Raw genomic sequence first — 17,959 nt, 5'->3', positions numbered from 1 at the left:
ACCCGTGGGCGAACACTTTCCAAAAAGTGATCACTGTATTTGACCTCTCAATCCTCATCCTGAAAGGAAACCTGCACAACACCATCAAAAGATAAGCCTGGGAGCTTAAATTTATAACTTTGCTAGATACTAAAAATCATGGACTGAACAGACACTGGATTTCTGGCTTATTACAGCAATCTGTAACCAACTTAATCCCCTGCCCTAGCTTTCCCTCCCTATGACCAGAGAGGTGTTAAAGGGCCACTTCATCTTGAATGGTCCCTTGATAGGTCTTAACTACTTATGCTAAACAATCTGTTCCACCTTGTATTTCCCTGTGACTCTGAGTACATGTCCCAGAGGTGAAGAGGAGCTCTGTGTAACCCTGACAGTTGGTCTCTCACCAATAGAAGTAGGTCCAGTAAGATACTCTGTCACTCATCTTGTTTCATCTGACAGATTCAGATGTGTTAGTGGACACCATCTTGGCATTTAAAGCCAATGTTCCTGAATCCTTTTAATTTAAAGACCTCAAAGTATTAGTCACATGTGCATTAAAAGAATTCTGCTAGTTTTGGGAAGAAGCTATACCCAAGAACAACAGGAGTTGAGAACACACTCTCAGGCCTGGTCCACACTACGCAGTTAAATAGATTTAAACAGCGTTAAATCGATTTAACGCTGTACCCGTCCACACTACAATGCACTTTAAATCGATTTTAAGGGCTCTTAAAATCGATTTCTGTACTCCTCCCCAACGAGAGGAGTAATGCTAAAATCGATATTACTATATCGATTTAGGGTTAGTGTGGACGCAAATCGACATTATTGGCTTCATTCTTTTACAGTAGATACCCACAGTGCACCGCTCCAGAAATCGACGCTAGCCTAGGACCATGGACGCACACCGCCGAATTAATGTGCCCTAGTGTGGACGCATAAAATCGACTTTATAATATCGGTATTATAAAACCGGTTTTAGTTAATTCAAAATTATGCTGTAGTGTAGACGTACCCTTAGAATCAGACTGAACACCTAGAAAAATGGTAGAGAAAAGAAGCTGAACACTGCTCTTAATGGCTCAGAGCCAACTGGGAACAAGGGCTAATGAGAAAAATGATTTCATAATTAGACTGCAGAAGAAGAAAGATCGTGTGTACTCCTTTGCTCTCTTAACTATGTGTCTAGCACAGTAACAAAGGGCAGAACCTATTTATAGAGATCTAGAGGTTGTTTAGTCATGTGAGTAAAGCAAGAATACTCAACATAAAGCTTTGTAGTTGACCAGGTGCTGAAAACTGTATACAACCCATTGTCACATTACTGCCTGATTTACTTCAGTAGGCCTCTCAACTGAGTGATTTCATTCAAATAACTTCATCCATGCAAAACAATTGCCTTCAGTTCCTTGTGTAATGAACTTTGAGTGAGATGAAATATCATTCCTCCTGATACTGAAGTGATACAACAGCATCAGATATAATCAGCAAAATTCAAACTGGAGCACAGGTGGAGAAAGTCACCCAGCAGTTCCAGGTCACAGTAATAGCAATGAATTTCACCGACCTGGAAAAGATTTTAGAGGACTTTCAATTCTGAAAAATCCTGCCTCAAACACCACTTTTTCTTCTTCTTTCGGCATCTCTTGGACTGCAGAGTCAGCTGCTGTCTCTCCCTGCTTCATTTTCTCCTTCATGGCTGCTCTTATGGCAGCGATACGGTTTCGGGCAGCAGTTCTTCCAGCAGCCCCCTGTTTCGGCTTAGATATCCCACTTGGGACAGCTCTCTTCTGAAAGTTGTAAAAGAGAATCTCTATCACATCTTAAAGCTTAGAGACAAAAGGCAGTTATACAAGAACATCTTTGGAGCTGTTGGCCACTGTAAATAGTGCCCATACAAAGGTGGCGATGGGGAATCTAATTGCTGGAAAGATCATGCCTGTTCATGTCCTTGATCTCTTGTACTGTCATTCAACTATTTCAGGGTTTTGGGAATGGACAAAAAGAGCAGAACAATTTCTTTGCAAGGAGTGTTGAAGTAAAAGCCAAGAGTTCAAAACTTTTCCTAACACTTTGCTGACAGCAATCAGGGTTTCTTTTGCTCATGACCTTATAAGCAGTGGGCTGCAGAGACTCCTAGTGGCTAGGAGATAGAGACGCAGGACATCATGGACTTCAGCAAATGGGATGCTACTAGCTAACTTGTAAAGTTTCTCTTCCTAACCACAAGGGTCCAACAATTTCTTAACTTGAAGCTTATATTCTGGTGCATAATTCTGCAGCCACACTGTGAAACGCACACAGCCTTGACTGTTAGCCCAATGAGTCACTGGCAGTGATGACTTACCTTCTACTTGGCAGACTGTATTAAATACTGTAAGAGTTATGTTTTTGGAGTGTGTCAGACTGTTTCATACCCAAAAAATCAGAAGTATTCTAACCCCAATAGCGGAACTGTCCTATGTTTACTTCTTTTCATTACAGTTTAGCATTTACAGCACAGGTTTAGCAAAGTTACCAACAGCTTCCTACTTTTGCCACTGGCATGACTGCAAAGACCTGACCTGAAAAAGCAAACTGAGTTAATATTGTACTGACAAGAGTCCTTCCTCTAGACCACAACTGAGATGTTAGCTACTACACTTGAAATTTGTAGCTGCCTTCCCCCTCAGGCTCTGTGGCACCCCCTTCTGGCAGGGGCAAACAGCAGTAGGTCTGGGTTCTGCAGTTACATTGATGCAGCTGCATCGCGGTAGCACAATTAGTGAAGACACTATGCCGATGGGAGAGAGCTCTCCTGCTGGCATAATAAAACTACCCCACTGAGAGTGGGTAGCCATGTCGGCAGGAGCTCCTGCTGACATAGTGCTGTCCACATCAGCACTTTGGAGCGACATAAATTACACAGATCTGAGTGTGACTCACACCTCTGAGTGACATAAGTTATACCAACGTAACTGCAGTGTAGACAAGCCTTAAGAGATGGTATGCCTTTGAAGTGATTCTCTGTGCAAGAGTTAAGATTTCAATTCCTAGTCCCAATTCCTTGGGCCAGAAAAGGCTAAACTATAGGTCACTACTGCCAGTTAATTGGGGGTGAGAGTGAAAGGGTGAAGACTGTTTTTTGAAAGGAGTTCTCTAATGTTACTAGTTTTATTTAGAGAGGAAAAACAGAATGAGCAGGGCTTCAGAAGGCATAGTAGCCTTACACTACAAATATTCTATTTAGAGCTGTTCAAAACAGTTACATGTTAAATCTTAGAGCAGACTTTTAGGAGTCGCACATACCTTGATGGCTCTTTTGCTTGGGATGTTAACTGGCTGCCAATCATTCTCTTGAAGTTTACTCAAGTAATCAAATTTTTTATTCACATCTTCTACCTGTTGAAGATCCAAGAAAAAACTGCTAAAGAACTAGGTTATGGTCGAAATACACACATTTACAGCTGCATAATTTATTTCAATCAAATGTCTTTTAAGCATAAAACAGGTGGTTTGTGTATTTAGGCACCTTTGCATTAAGAACATAAGAACGGCTATACTGGGTCAGATCATAGGTCCATCTAGCCCAGTATCCTGTCTTCTGACAGTGGCCAATGCCAGGTGCTTCAGAAGGAATGAACAAAACAGGCAATTATCAAGTGATTCGTCCCGTCAGCCATTCCCAGCTTCTGGCCAACAGAGGCCAAGGACACCATCCCTCCCCATCCTGGCTAATAGGCACTGATGGACCTATCCTCCATGAATTCATCTAGGGTTTTGTTTTGTTTTTTTAAAACCTTGTTATAGTCTTGGTCTTCACAACATCCTCTAGCAAAGAGTTCCATAGGTTGACTGTGTTGTGTGAAGAAATACTACTTTGTTTGCTTTGAAATCTGCTGCCTATTCATTTCATTTTATTACCCCTAGTTAGTGTTATTTATTCCTTCTCATAATACATTTCCTTATTTACTTTCTCCACACCAGTCATGATTTTATAGCCCTCTATCATATCCCCCCTTAGTCTTTTTTCAAAGCTGAAAAGTCCTAGTCTTATAAATCTCTCCTCATATGGAAGCTGTTCCATACTCCTAATACTTTTTTTGCCCTTTTCTGTACTTTTTCCAATTAACTATAGAAGCAGGCTGAACTGCCAACAGATTCTAGTAGGAGAAACGAACTGCTGGCTCCCTGTTAACATAGCTGATGTGACTAACACTAAATAGACACACATTAGATTCAAAGATACTTCAGTTTATTCAAAACAGCCTGTGTCACACTGGACGATCCAATGAAAGAAAACATCAGATCACCTTCAGGAAATCCAGCACCTAGAATTAAAGTAGTCTGCTTACAGCCTACTGTTCACATGCTGAATTAGAAATAAAAAGTGAGAAATTAAGTTGTGTCAAAGAAATTCTCTTAGAATTCGTTACGTTTAAGGCTATGTGGAACAGATTATTGTATAACAGTACCTACAACAGCAACACCCAGAAGTGCAGACTCATCACTAGGCAGGAAACGTTTTTAGTGTAGAGTTGTTGCAAGATTTGCTACATCTCTGCCTCCTTTCCTAGATTCCTTCTCCTAGCCTGTTCGGTCCCTACCTCTTGACATCTTGAGGCTATGGACACAAACTTGTACTACAACAGTACCATCTCCCTGGCTTGTCTTTGAATGTGATAAGGAGTTTGCTGTCCCCTGTCAATCTGGAGTTACAACACTTGGTCTATCCCTGGTGAACTGGTTCTCTGAGGTAATGTATATCTGATTCCACCAGCTCTCCTCTCACCCGCAGCATGTGCAAGTGACTGAATAGTGAGGGAGAAGAGGGCAGAGCCGGGGATTTTTTTACACCAAGTTTGTCTCCACAGCACCCTTATGCTTCCTCCTAGGTAATAGGTTTTCTGATGCCTTTCCAGCAACCAAATAGGTGTGTGTAGTGTATTCCATTCTTTCAGCATATACAAAGTTGGCTGCATTAGCCAAAGGTTTCTTCCCAAGTGCCTGTGACTTTCCAGGTGGCAGACCCACCCACTTCCCTGAGAGAATCCAAACTCCAGTTCCCTTTGGTGGTCATTACAAGCTAAATACATTTTTGCCTTTTGATTTGACTAGTTACAAGCTTGCTGGGTTAAAAAAAGGACAAGAGGCACTAATTAAGTCCAGTTTAGGAAAGGTTCATTTTTCCCCAGGCTCAAATGCACTTCACTACTGCTCTCTGAAATACACGGAAGGGGGTCTGTAGATGCTCTTCCCCACTTCTCTCAAAAGATTAGTCTAATGGTAACTGTACGCTAACACTGTGACCACACACAGCTGTGTTACAGTGAACAGGTTACCATTAGACTACTAAACCAGCATCTATAGTTTTGCTTTGTGTACACAAAATACATTAGGGTCTGAAAATCTACAAATGCAGCCTCCATAAAATGAACACAGTGGATTGAAAGAAGTTTCACATGAATTTTGTAGAGGTTCTGTGTTTTGTTGTAGTTTAACATTAAGTGCATACCTGAAAACTAACCATATCCCAAAATCCATCCAGATCTGTGCATGTCGTCTCCTTATCACCCCGTTTAAATTCACAGTTATCCACCAGTCCTTCAAACTGTTTAAACCTCTCTGCTATGAGCAGTCTCGTTTGACCAACTGTTGTTCGAATAAGATCTTTTGCTGATAAAAAAAAGTTAACAGTTGAATATACACATTTAAAAGAACATTTCATTCTACCGTTATTGTGGTTTAATCTATTTGTCTAATAGTGCAGAGTGCCAGAATTCGCTTCCTGTATAACCTGACTTCAGATTCACTGCATCCAGAGCAATGTTTCAAAACAGCTCATATGGAGCAGCAGCCAACCACCGTATTTGCAACTCTTCTAGGCATGCTAGCTACTTTTAGAAGTAACACAACCTCCAGAGATCTTTAAAGAGGAGGTCTGACTATGGCATTGGACTCACGCTCCCCAAACAAGAACGTTAAGTCTTAAATTTGGTTTAAAAGCTATTCTATAGCTTGGCTATGTTTCATGCTTTGGGGGGGGGGGGGGAAGTCACACAAAGGGCAAAGTTTGAAAATAAGTTAAGTTCTTTTGGTGGACAACTCCATTTATTTTATTAGTGTCAGCAAACTGCATCCTAAATCTCATGCTTCAGGGTTTCAGCTGGCCATCAGAAGGGATGGCCCCCCACCCTCCAGCTATTCTGGGCGGGTTTTTATTTGTCTCCTTCCTCTGAAGCATCAGAAGATGACCATCGCTGGAGATGGGATGCTGCAGGGTGGCCAGAGCTCTGAGGTGGCACCAAGCACACATTCTCTCTCAGGTGCTTGGTCTGCTGGTTCTAGCTTAAATTATCATGCTATAGCTAATCACCATGTGAGGTTGGGAAGGAATTTCCCCTCACATCAGATTGGCAGAGATCTTGGGGTTTTTTTGCCTTCCTCTGCAGTATGTGGGTGCAAGTCACTTGTCAGGATTATCTGGGTATACCTCACTTAATCATTTTCCTGTCATCATGGTGGCCTCAGTCACTCATGCACCTCAGTCCCTTCTAGTCTCTGCTTGTGGCTCATAATAGTCTAGTGTCCTGTGGATTGTAAGACTGGTTTCATTTCAGTTGTTGGTTACTATGTGGGTGCTAGGTGGGGTTGGTGGCCTGTGCTGTACAAGATTCGAGACTAGATTACCCAGTGGTCCCTCCTGGCCTAAAACTCTTAACATTCTATGTGAGCTTTAATGCTAACATTTAAAAATATTCTGGATATTTGCCCAATACAGTTTTTTCATGTGTCTCAATCAATGCAATTTGGCCCATACAATCAAGATCAATTATGCTTTTCCCCCCACCCCCAGTGATCAGACAATATAGGGTTGGGATGAAACCCATTCCATTCCCTACTACATGTTTGTTCTCTTACCATCCTCTGGTATGTCCAGTTCAAACTTTCCATCCCACTGGAAACAGTGTGACATCAGCCTCTCAGTCTCAGAGGCAAGAACATTTCTAAAAAAGAGAAAAAAGAGAAAAGAAAAGGTGAGATACCCAACCTCCTGTTACATTTTACAGTAAAATTTGGTCTTCCCTAACTGCCATTAGTACTTCTGCAGCTGCTGGTGTTCTTAGTCTCTTACTAGGAGGGAAACATTTCTTCTTTCTTCTCTAGGAGAGGTTTGATAGGCTTTATAGCTTGCTGGAATATTCTAAGCAGCCAGTCTTGGAGGCTGATAGAGAGAGGAACTGTCTCCGCTTGCTCTCCTAGGGTTAAGAAGGCATTAGTCTTCATCCCTTTAAATTCTGTTTTTATTCACTATGTATATATACAAAGCACAAAAAGAGAATAGTAATTAACATCTGCTTGGTACATATAGGAAGATGAAGACACTGATCTATTGCAAATTAACATTTAAGAGATAGTTTATCACTGGCTTTAAGAACTCTAGGAAAGGCCAGTATGAGAGTTAAACACGATATTAAACATTGTCCAGCTACCAAGAAAACCTCTTACTGTTTATGCTGTTAGAGTTTAAAGTGACTTATTGAGTTTTTGTTTTATAGATATTCTAGTTTTCAGTACTCCGTTCTGAAGTGTTGTTAGCCAGGTAAGAAGCTAATCTTAACACAAACCTGAAATAGGGTACATCATGATCTGTTTCTCCTGCTTTGGTTTCAATTGCGGAGATATCTGCAGACACTGGACTAGTTTCATGTGAACTCTGCATGGCATCTTGTGTCTTGGTTGAGCCACAGTCTGAAAAATATATGAAGGATATTTGACCACCAGGACACTATTTGACAAACAAGGAAGAGGATTACATGAAATGTGAATAACAATACTATACCATTCTTCACTTTCAGTGAATTTGTACCAATTTGCTGTTCTTGAGAGCCTTTATCAGTCCCTTCCTGAGCAGGTGAAGCTTGACTTTTTAACAAACACTCTTTTCTTGATTCTTCTTTAGAAACATTACTAAGGAATAGAAAAGTTAGAAACAGTTACTTCGCATGCCTTAAAATTGGCTAACATGGCCAATAATATACTACATTACAGGAACAAGGCATTTTTAAGTGCAGTTAATCAAATCTAAATGTTAAACATGTGTTTTGAAAAGTCAAACTATTTTTTACTAAAAAGCAACAAGTGTGTATTTCATAGCATATTAAGAGACTGCAGAGAGCTCTACTCCTAAAGGCACATGATTATAGACCATGGTTTCCTTTGCCACTACACAGTCAAATATAGGCTTGGTAGGTAGTGATCAGAAATCATTTCATTAAATGTCAGATATCCTTCAACTGACATGCTGTATAGTTTAATATTAGATAGGCTTCCACAGCAGAACTGCCATTGCAATTTGAATCCCTTTTCATCAACAAGGTCTAAGTTGTAATGGAAGCAAAGTCTTTAGAAGAGGGAGTTCTTACGCTTCAATTTTCACAGGGCTCCAGGAGAGACAGGGTGTCAAAAACGCATTTGCCCTGGAAGGAGTCATGGGTGTAACTTTATAAGTTGTTAAACCATCTAGGGGCTGAAACACAAAGTTCTGAGGAGCAAAAGAACGTGTTCTCTTTCTCACTGGAACTGGAATATGTGTCACCAGTATGTTTTCTTTTTCTAGCAGGGTATCTTCCTGATGAACTTCTGATGTTGGATTTTTAGAGTTACTGACAGAGACTTCAGTTAGTTGATCCATCAAAGTATTTCCTTCCACTTCATGTTTGTGTGCCTGTAACAGCACAAGGTAGACAAAGCAAACATTTAAAGCAGTTCTTATAGTAGAAATAAAGTTGATGTTATTGTCACTTCTATTTCAACTTTAGTCCATATTACTGCAAGTACTACAGGACTTTACTCATTAGATAACAATACAGAATACATTTTTGAAACAAATACTTACGTTAAGAGAAGGGACCAGTAGTTGGGGTCATCCATAAATCAAACTAATTTGTGGAAAAAAATTCTATGAAGTGGTTCTCAACCAGGAGTAAGTGTACCCCTGGGAGAACGCAGAGTTCTTCCAAGAGGTACATCAACTCATCTACATAGTTTGCCTAGTTTTACAACAGGCCACATGCAAAGCACTAGCAAAGCATTACAAACTAAAATTTCATACAATGAAATGTTTATACTGCTCTATATACTATACACTGAAATGTACCGTATATACTCATTCATTAGCCCATTCGTTTATAAGCTGATCCCCGATCCCCAAGATGGATAGGTAAAAATAGCAAAAACTCTATGACCCTGTAAGCCAACCCTGTATTTCAGGGGTTGGCAAACTTTGGCTCCTGGCCCGTTAGGGTAAGCTGACAGCAGGCCTAGATGTTTTGTTTACCTAGAGTGTTCACAGGCACAGAGCCCCTCAGCTCCCAGTAGCCACAGTTCCATTGGCTGGGAATGGCAAACTGCGAACACAGGGAGCTGAGGGGCTCCATGCCTGCAGACGCCAGGTAAACAAAACGACAATGTATTAGATATTCAATTAAATGATTCCACAGAGTTTAAAATAATCAAATTATGGTGTAGACCTGTTTATAAGCCGACACCTGCACTTTGATGCGTCACTTTTTACCAAAAATATTCAGCTTATGAATGAGTATGTACAGTAAGTACTATATTTATATTCCAATTGATTTATTTTATAATTGTATGGTAAAAAATGAGAAAGCAAGCAATTTTTCAGTGATAGTGTGCTGTGATACTTATATTTTTATGTTTGACTTTGTAAACAAGTAGTTTTTAAGTGAAATGAAACTTGGGGTACACAAGACAGATCAGACTCCTGAAAGGGTAACCGTAGTTTAGAAAGGTTGAGAAGCACTGCTCTAGAAGACTAAATTTAGATCTAATCCTCCTTAAGTGTTATTTACTTTAACTAAATTTCCTTGCTTTTTAAATTAGAGGCTTACATTTCATCCTCAACTTGCCCGTTGTGCCTAGATATTGGTGATGTTACAGGGTTGGTGTACTACCAATACTTAGGCACATTAGCCAAGCTATAGACAAAATGAAGGCTTTCATCCTAAGTTATAGCACTGGAGTCCTGAAAGACTGTTACTTACCTGTACTGCAATTGTTCTTTAAGATGTGGGTGAAGATGTGTATTCCACTCAGGTATAAGCATGCCAAGTGCACCAAAGCTAGAGAACTTTGCCTAGCAGTACCCAAAGGGATAGTGCTCGTGACTGTTGCCCCTTAGCCCCTCCCCAGGCTATTTAAGGGCAGTGTAGCCCTGCTCTCCATCACTTTCTTCAAACTGACTGTCAAGAATTGAGACTCTGAGGCAGAGGAGACAGAGGGTGGATTGGGGAATACAAGTCTGCATCCATATCTCAAAAAGCAACAGTTACAGTACAGGAAAATAACAATCATCTTTGAGTAGTTGCAGACATGTATTCCACTCAGGTAACTCACAAGCAATAATAGAAGGAAGTGGGGCTTGAAGTCTCCTTAAAGAGTAACAAGACTACCTTCCTAAAATTCGTGTCTGATCTGGATGCAGACGTAACAGCATAATGCTTGGTAAAAATATGTATGGAAGACCAAGCAGCAGCCCTGCAAATATTCAATATCAAAATGTCACTGAGAAATGTGATTGATGTCACTTGGGACTTTGTCAAATGGGCTCAATCTCCGCAGAGGCGGGGTCTGAGTTCTCATAATAAGCGTTATCCACCTTGGAACTGCCAGCACAGAGAGCACTTGTCCCTTTTGCAATCCGCAAAGGAAACAAAAAGACAAGGAAACAAGATGGCTTAGTTCTTTCCAAGTAAATGCCAAGCATTGTCTCACATCCAAGGAAAGAAGACACTGTGCATTAGCATTTGAATGACATTTTGGAAAAAATACAGGTAAGTAAACATTCTGGTTAAGATGAAATAGTGACACCCCCAAGACTAAAAGCTTAAGTGAGGTCTCAAGGCAATCTTGTCCTTGAAAAAATAAGTATACAGAGGGTCTGCCATCAGGGCCCTACAGCTCACTAACTCTACTCGCAGAAGTTATGGCTGCAAGAAACACTGTCTTTCTGCCTAGAAGAGACAGACAATAAGTTGCCAAGGGAGAACCCACAAGGGAGGCTAACACAGTATTAAGTCTCACTTCCTTCTGTGGTAGAAAGAGACAAGTGACCACTTTCAGAAATCTGACTACTATGGAGTTCAAGAAAACTGATTGTCCTTGGACTTCAGGATGAAATGCTGAAATCACTGTCACACAAACCCTCAACAAACTGAGATACAGACCAGAGGACTGAAGGTGTAACAAGTACTCCAGGACATCCTAAATGCAGGACTATCAATTGAATCCCCTGGGGCTAGGCACCAAATGGGAAAATGTTTCCACTTTTCCAAATAGATAGCCCTCCGCTAGGGCCTTTCTACTGCTAAGCAGAATCTGTTGAACAGCTTTCTTTATCTAGACATACTAGTATTCATGCTGGGGGACAGACTGCTCAGTGCTGGATGTGAAATCTGACCATGGAACTGAGTCAATAAATCGGGTCAACAAGGAAGAGGAATGGGTGAACAAAGACTGAGGAGGTTGGAAAACCAACATTGTCTTGGCCAAACTGGTGCTATAAGAATTAGTCTGGCATGATCCATCCTTGGCTTGAGAATGACCTGAGGAATGAGTGGGATCAGGGGGAAAGCATACATCAATGCCGATCCCCAATTCACATGAAAGGCATTGGCTAAGGAATCTGGACTGAGACCTGCTCAAGGGCAAATTTGATTGCACTTTTTTCCTCTGTCAAAATCAGGTCAATAGCAGGAATATCCCATTCTGTGAATATGGACCTCAGTATACTGCTCTTCAGAGACCATTTGTGATTCTGGGAGAAATTCCTGCAGGACAATCGGCTGAGTGACTCTGGGCCCATGGTAAACAAGCAGCAGTGGGAATGATGTTCTCTTTCATTCAGAACTGCCAGAACTTTATAGTCTCCTGACAACGCTGATGGGAGTGGTTTCTCCATTTGTTCACATATTACATTGTGGTGATGTTGTTAGTGAGTATCTGAATTGCTGTGACCCAATCTGCACTTGAAATACCTTGCATACATTGTAAATGGCCCAAAGCCCCACAACACTGATATGAAGAGATGCTTCGCGCTCTGTCCATAAACCTTGTATCTTCAGTTCCCCCAGATGTGCTGCCCAACCTATTGTGGAAGCATCTGTAACTATGATCCCATCTAAGGGGATGTGGGGAGAACACAGGCAGAGAACACCTTTGTATACTTTGAACTGTCCACCACTGAAAGGAGTTCAGAACCAGTGGACACACTTGGACCAGCCCATCCAATACCTGATGTGGGCAACAGACCAACTTCCACCAGATTTGATGAGGACGAACATGAAATCTTGCATGCTGGACCATTTAAGTGCATGCAGCCATATGGCCTAACAACTTCAGGCACACTTAGATGGTAGAAGTGTGAAAGCAGAGAGAGACACAGGTGACTAATTGCCTGGAATTGCTCATTTGGTAGAAATGCCATGGGTCTTATGGAGCCTAGGAGGGCCCCAATGAACTTGATTTTTTGAGTTAGTATTAATGTCCAACCTCCCCTCATATAAGATCAGACCCAGATAATTGAAAAGGTGCAGTGTTGTTGCCCTGGAATTGAGGGGAATGTTATCCCAGAATTTGATCAAGCTGATTGCAACCATGTGTGCATTCAGTCACCATGAATAAAACAGACCACCACACAGTTAAGGGTTAATTTGGACAAGCCGTGCTTCTGGAGGCAAGGTTAAATACTAGCTGTAGGCTTGCAGTTTCTGCTAATCACAATGGGAGGGGAGAAAAGACTCAAACTGAGACTGAAAGAAAGTAAGTGGATAGACACATTGAGTTTGGGTGCCTTTGATATAGAAGCTTATTATGACTAAGATTGTTAGGAATGTTTTTTTGAGTAGTTTAGTGAAGTTAGGAGAGGTGATGACCCACTAGGGGTTTACTATGAGCTATGTTTTTTGTAAAGGTTAGTTATAAAAAGAAGATAGCGTGTACTTTGGAACAGGTCTCTGAAGCTATCCTGAGACCATATTCCCCAGCAGGAAAACTAGCGGCTATTGCTGACCTGCTGCTAATTACTCACTATCATCTCAGATTCTGGGTAATTATTTGAGATGTTCTAAACCTATTGCTTATGTCTGTATGTGCTTAAATCTAATAAACAGTAGTTTTAGATAAGAGCATGCTTACTTTATCAATTTTCATCAGCCGGAAGCGCTGCGTTCCCAATGATTTATTCCTGACACCGCTTTAATTGAAACAGTTAAGTTACCGCTGCTTTGGATTCTGAAAACCCTGGATAACAATGAACTGAACATGTGAGAGGACTTGTCTTGACCCTGACTAATCAGTTGTTCAGATGTGGGAAGATGTAAATTGCTCTTCTCCTGAGGTATGCCGTCACTACCATCATGCATTTGGTAAAAACACGAGGAGCTGAGGATGGGCCAAGGGAAAGCACAGCGTACTGATGTTGACCTGCCATAACAAGTCTCAGAAACTTCCTATGGCTTGAAAAAAATCACACATGGAAATAAGCATTTGAAGAGCTGGGGCAGCAAACCCATTGTGATTTAATGCAAAAAGGATCATTGCTAGAGTGACCACACAGAATCCCATGTATTTGATGTATTTGTTAAGACTGTGGAGATTGAGAATTGGACTCATCCCTTCCTTGGGTTTGGGGACCAGGAAATATAGGAAGTAGAATCTCTTTCCCCAGTGATTCAGCAGGACCTCCTTTATAGATCTCTCTAAGCACAGAGAATTTAGACCAGCTGAAGAAACAGTGGCTCGCAAGAGGGGTTCTTGAGGAGGGACAGGGTAGGAGAGATGCAGAGGAACTGAATGGCATAATCTGAAGGTGCTCAGGACCCATTTGTCAGGAGTTACTGTTTCCAAGCACCATAAAAGCAAGACAGCCTGTCCCCAAACTGAAGAGATGGGGGCACAGAAGTCACAAATGGAATGCTGTCCTGGATCTGAAAGTCAAAATGTCTGCTTACTTGATGGAGGACAATGGGCTGGGCTTGCTAGCTAAAATTAGACACAGAAGGCTTCTTCCTCTGCAATCTATGCCCTTTCCTAGAGGAGTCCTGCTGCTTAACAGGGAAGGATGACTGCCAGAAAAATGGCTGTGAGCGATACTGTTGCTGCTGACTTCCGTAATTATGCCTTCTTGTGGCTAGGGTTTAAAACCCCAAGAAACAAAGTGGCCCAGGTGTCCTTAAACAAAATGTAAATTTCATCACTTCTCTCCAAAAACAAAATGTGACCATTGAAAGGTAAGTCCTCGATACACTGCTGAACATCAGGGACTATGCCAGAATTCTGCAACCACAAGGCCTTTCTCATAAGCACAGCCGATACCACACAGTAGAACCTCAGTTACAAATACCTCGGGAATGGAGGTTGTTCATAACTGAAATGTTTAACTCTGAACAAAACGTTATGGTTCTTTCAAAAGTTTACAACTGAACATTGACTTAATACAGCTTTGAAACTTTACTATGCAGAAGACAAATGCTACTTTTAATCATCTTAATTTAAATGAAACAAGCACAGAAACAGCTGCCTTACCTTGCCAAATCTTTTTTGTTTTCCCTTTATTTTATTTTTTTGGAGGTTACATTTAACAGTACCGTACATGCTTTTTTTTTTTGGTCTCTGCTGCTGCCTGATTGCATACTTCCATTCCAAATGAGGTGCTAGGTTGACTGGTCAATTCATAACTCTGGTGTTTGTAACTCAGGGCTGGTCCACACTATGGGGGGGAAATCGATCTTAGATACGCAACTTCAGCTACGTGAATAACGTAGCTGAAGTCGAATATCTAAGATCGGATTACTCACCCGTCCACACCACGCGGGATCGATGTTCGCAGCTCTCCCTGTTGATTCCGGAACTCCGTTGGGGTTGATGGAGTTCCGGAATCGATATAAGCGCGCTCGGGGATCGATATATCGCGTCTAGATCCCCGAGCAATCGATTTTAACCCGTCGATATGGCGGGTAGTCTGGACATAGCCTGAGGTTCTACTGTAATTCTAAAAGATGCGTCTGCCACATCCAGGGACAACTGCAATGAAGTTTTGGCCACCAGATGGCCCTCTCCAACCAACACCTTAAATTCTTCCCTGGAGGTTTCTGGTGAGTTATCCATGAATTTGGAGAGTGTGTCCAAATTGATGAAGTCATATTTAGGACAGGTCTACCACAAAGACATATATAGGTATAAACTATGTCGCTCAGGGGCGTAAAAAAACCCTCAGTGACAGTGATATCAACTTAGCACCCAGTGTAGACAGCGCTATGTCAGTGGGAGAGCTTCTCCTATCAACAAAGCTATTGCTCTCAGGGAGGCAGATTAACTACACCCATAGCAGCAGCTCTCCTGTCAGCCTAGTAACTGCACCTTCACTAAAGTGCGACAGCGGAGCAGCCACAACAGTGCAGTTGTGCTGCTGTTTGTGAAGACAAATCCATAGAGGACAATGCCTGCTGATTTACAATGCACATTTGTAATGGTAGTAGGGTGACCAGACCTCCCGATTTCATCGGGATTGTCCCGATATTTGCTTGTTTGTCCCGTGTCCCAACCAATGTTCGGTCAGGACACTGGACAAAGAAACAATTTTGCCCCCTCCCTCCACCTCCTTCCCCCATTGGATCCCTCACCAAATCCCTGCCCCCAGCCCTGCCCCCTCACTGCCCCATTGGATCCCAAGCCGAACCTGGGGAGGAGATGCCTCTGTGCAGCAGCCTGGGCACACAGACCATGGCCGGCTGGGGCCGGGAGCACTGCAGTGCAGTGGCTGCTCCAGCCCTGCAGCCCACAGGGCAGCATGGTGAGTCCAGGTGCAGCAAGGAGTGGGCAGGGCCTGGGTGGGCAGCGCAGCCCACCTGCCAGAGACACGCGGTGGAGAGGGGCTGCGGGGGCGAGATTTGTCCCAGGCGGGGCGGCTGGCGCAAGGAGCTGGCCAGGGCCCTCTGAACTGATAAACTTTCCCACCGCTGCTGGGGAACCCCATACCTCTCCTGCTCGGCTGCGCTCCAGCAGCTTGCCCTGCCGAAAAGGAGCTGGTGGAGTGCAGCTGAGCAGGAAAGGCACGGGGCTCCCCGCCTGCGGTGGGACAAGTCTCATGTGGCCAGGGCGGGCCAGAGGGTGGGAGGCTCCGCGGGGAATGCAGCGCGTGTGGCCAGGGTGCTGTGTGCGATCCAGAGGCGTGGCTGCGGCCTGCTAATGTCCCTGACCCCTGCAAAAAACTGCTTTTTTTTTACTCTGCTGCCATTTTTTTTTGCTCTGCCCCTCCCCCCCACATCCCGATATTTTATTCCTGTGATCTGGTCACCCTAAATGGTAGTCATGTAAATTATTACCCTCCACCCCCAGCCAGTCCAGCCTCTTAGATTCTTTGTTCTTGGAGGTGGATTCATCTCTCCTCGGTCATGATCGGTCATTTACTGCTGTTACTATGAGAGAGTTAGAGGCTGGATGGGAGTAGAAGCAGTTGAATACCTCCATGAGAACATTATAGTACTTCTCTGGCCTGGTCCACACTACAGCGTTAAATCGATTTAAACAGCATTAAATCGATTTAACACTGTACCCGTCCACACTACAAGGCACTTAAAATCGATTTTAAGGGGTCTTAAAATTGATTTCTGTACTCCTGCTCAACGAGAGGAGTAACCCTAAAATCGATATTACTATATCGATTTAGGGTTAGTGTGGACGGAAATCGAAGTTATTGGTCCCATTCTTTTACTGAGCTACCCAGAGTGCACCACTCCGGAAATCGATGGTAGCCTGGGACCATGGACGCACAGCACTGAAGTAATGTGCCCTAGTGTGGACGCGTAAAATCGATTATATAAAACCTGTTTTATAAAATTGATTTTATTAATTTCGATTTTACTCTGTAGTGTGGACGTTGCCTCAGAATCCTTTGCTGTAGGTGATAATGAAGCTGGGGTATTCCACAAGGACTTTGCAAACGCCAAGAAGGCTTAGTTTACCTGGAGAGCAACCCTCCCTGGAGTATATCCAGCAACTTGTGTCTTCTTTTTCATGAACTCAGCCTGAATGCCCAAGGCAGACCACCAAACACCTCAGGAGAACCTTAAAAATCTCAGGCACAGGTGAGGAAGAGTCATCTGGAGAGGACGAGGAAGAGTGCAGGGCCAATAGAAGCTATGGTATGAGAGAATCAGTCTGGACCAGCTCAGGAGGAATGAACTCAGACTGCGTATGTAATAGAGATGGCTCAGGATGAGAAACTGCAGGCAGAAATCAGCAACCTTGCCTTGGACTGCATCAAAGAATGCGATTTGGCAGACCAAGGACTGTACTAAGGATTCCAAGGAGGCAACTGGGAATAGGGATATGGCATTGGTGACCAATAGATACTAGGGCAGGGGCCCCATCCCTGCTGCGAGAACGGTGCCAATCTCTATACCAACAGTGGATGGTTTTGAGGATTTCCGAAAACAGTGTTTCAAAGGCAACGGAGAAGTGGAAGATGTCAAGACAGAGTTTGGGGACAAGACCAGCAAGTTGTCCACTGGTAGAGGAAGAGCCATCCCCAACGAGGCAAGCAAATTACCTACCTCATCCAAAAACCAATACGGAGCTGGCATCAGTACCAAGGATGAATTAGCAGTTGGTACCTCCAGTACCAAAAGAGGCATCACAATTCCACACAATACTGAAGCAAATGGGGGAGGTATTGTGACACCCTGGCACCCCAATATTCACTACTGTCATGTAAGTAGGATATGTTTTGTACAAAATATGCCTTGCGAGGTATCATTCTAAAAGTCTTGATCTGCTAGACATTAATATCTCATTGGATTGTATGTGCTATTGTTGTATGTGAAGTTTGATTATGTATGTGTTACTGAAATATGTTGTGAGGTTGAAAACACCTCTTTTTGATACAACAGTAAAAAGGCCAAACAATATTAATGCC

The 17,959-nt window shown here is 42.7% G+C and overlaps 1 protein-coding gene across 2 annotated transcripts in view; it reads right to left on the bottom strand.

Moving 5' to 3' along the window:
* The window catches only part of DLGAP5 (DLG associated protein 5), a 236,382-nt gene that overhangs the window by 13,067 nt on the left and 205,356 nt on the right, over positions 1-17,959 (bottom strand). For both annotated transcript variants that reach the window (XM_050952541.1, XM_050952542.1), the window contains 7 exons: positions 8,388-8,689; positions 7,805-7,932; positions 7,590-7,713; positions 6,883-6,968; positions 5,477-5,637; positions 3,271-3,363; positions 1,550-1,772 (listed from right to left, as the gene is read on the bottom strand). In XM_050952541.1, coding sequence (XP_050808498.1) covers positions 1,550-1,772; positions 3,271-3,363; positions 5,477-5,637; positions 6,883-6,968; positions 7,590-7,713; positions 7,805-7,932; positions 8,388-8,689 — 1,117 coding nt within the window. The remainder of the gene's footprint in view (positions 1-1,549; positions 1,773-3,270; positions 3,364-5,476; positions 5,638-6,882; positions 6,969-7,589; positions 7,714-7,804; positions 7,933-8,387; positions 8,690-17,959) is intronic.

This window comes from Gopherus flavomarginatus, chromosome 5, assembly GCF_025201925.1.
Source record: "Gopherus flavomarginatus isolate rGopFla2 chromosome 5, rGopFla2.mat.asm, whole genome shotgun sequence".
In the NCBI taxonomy this organism is placed as follows: Eukaryota; Metazoa; Chordata; order Testudines; family Testudinidae; genus Gopherus; species Gopherus flavomarginatus.
Note: the sequence above shows the minus strand (reverse complement) of the source record. Positions and strands in the feature narration are given on the sequence as shown.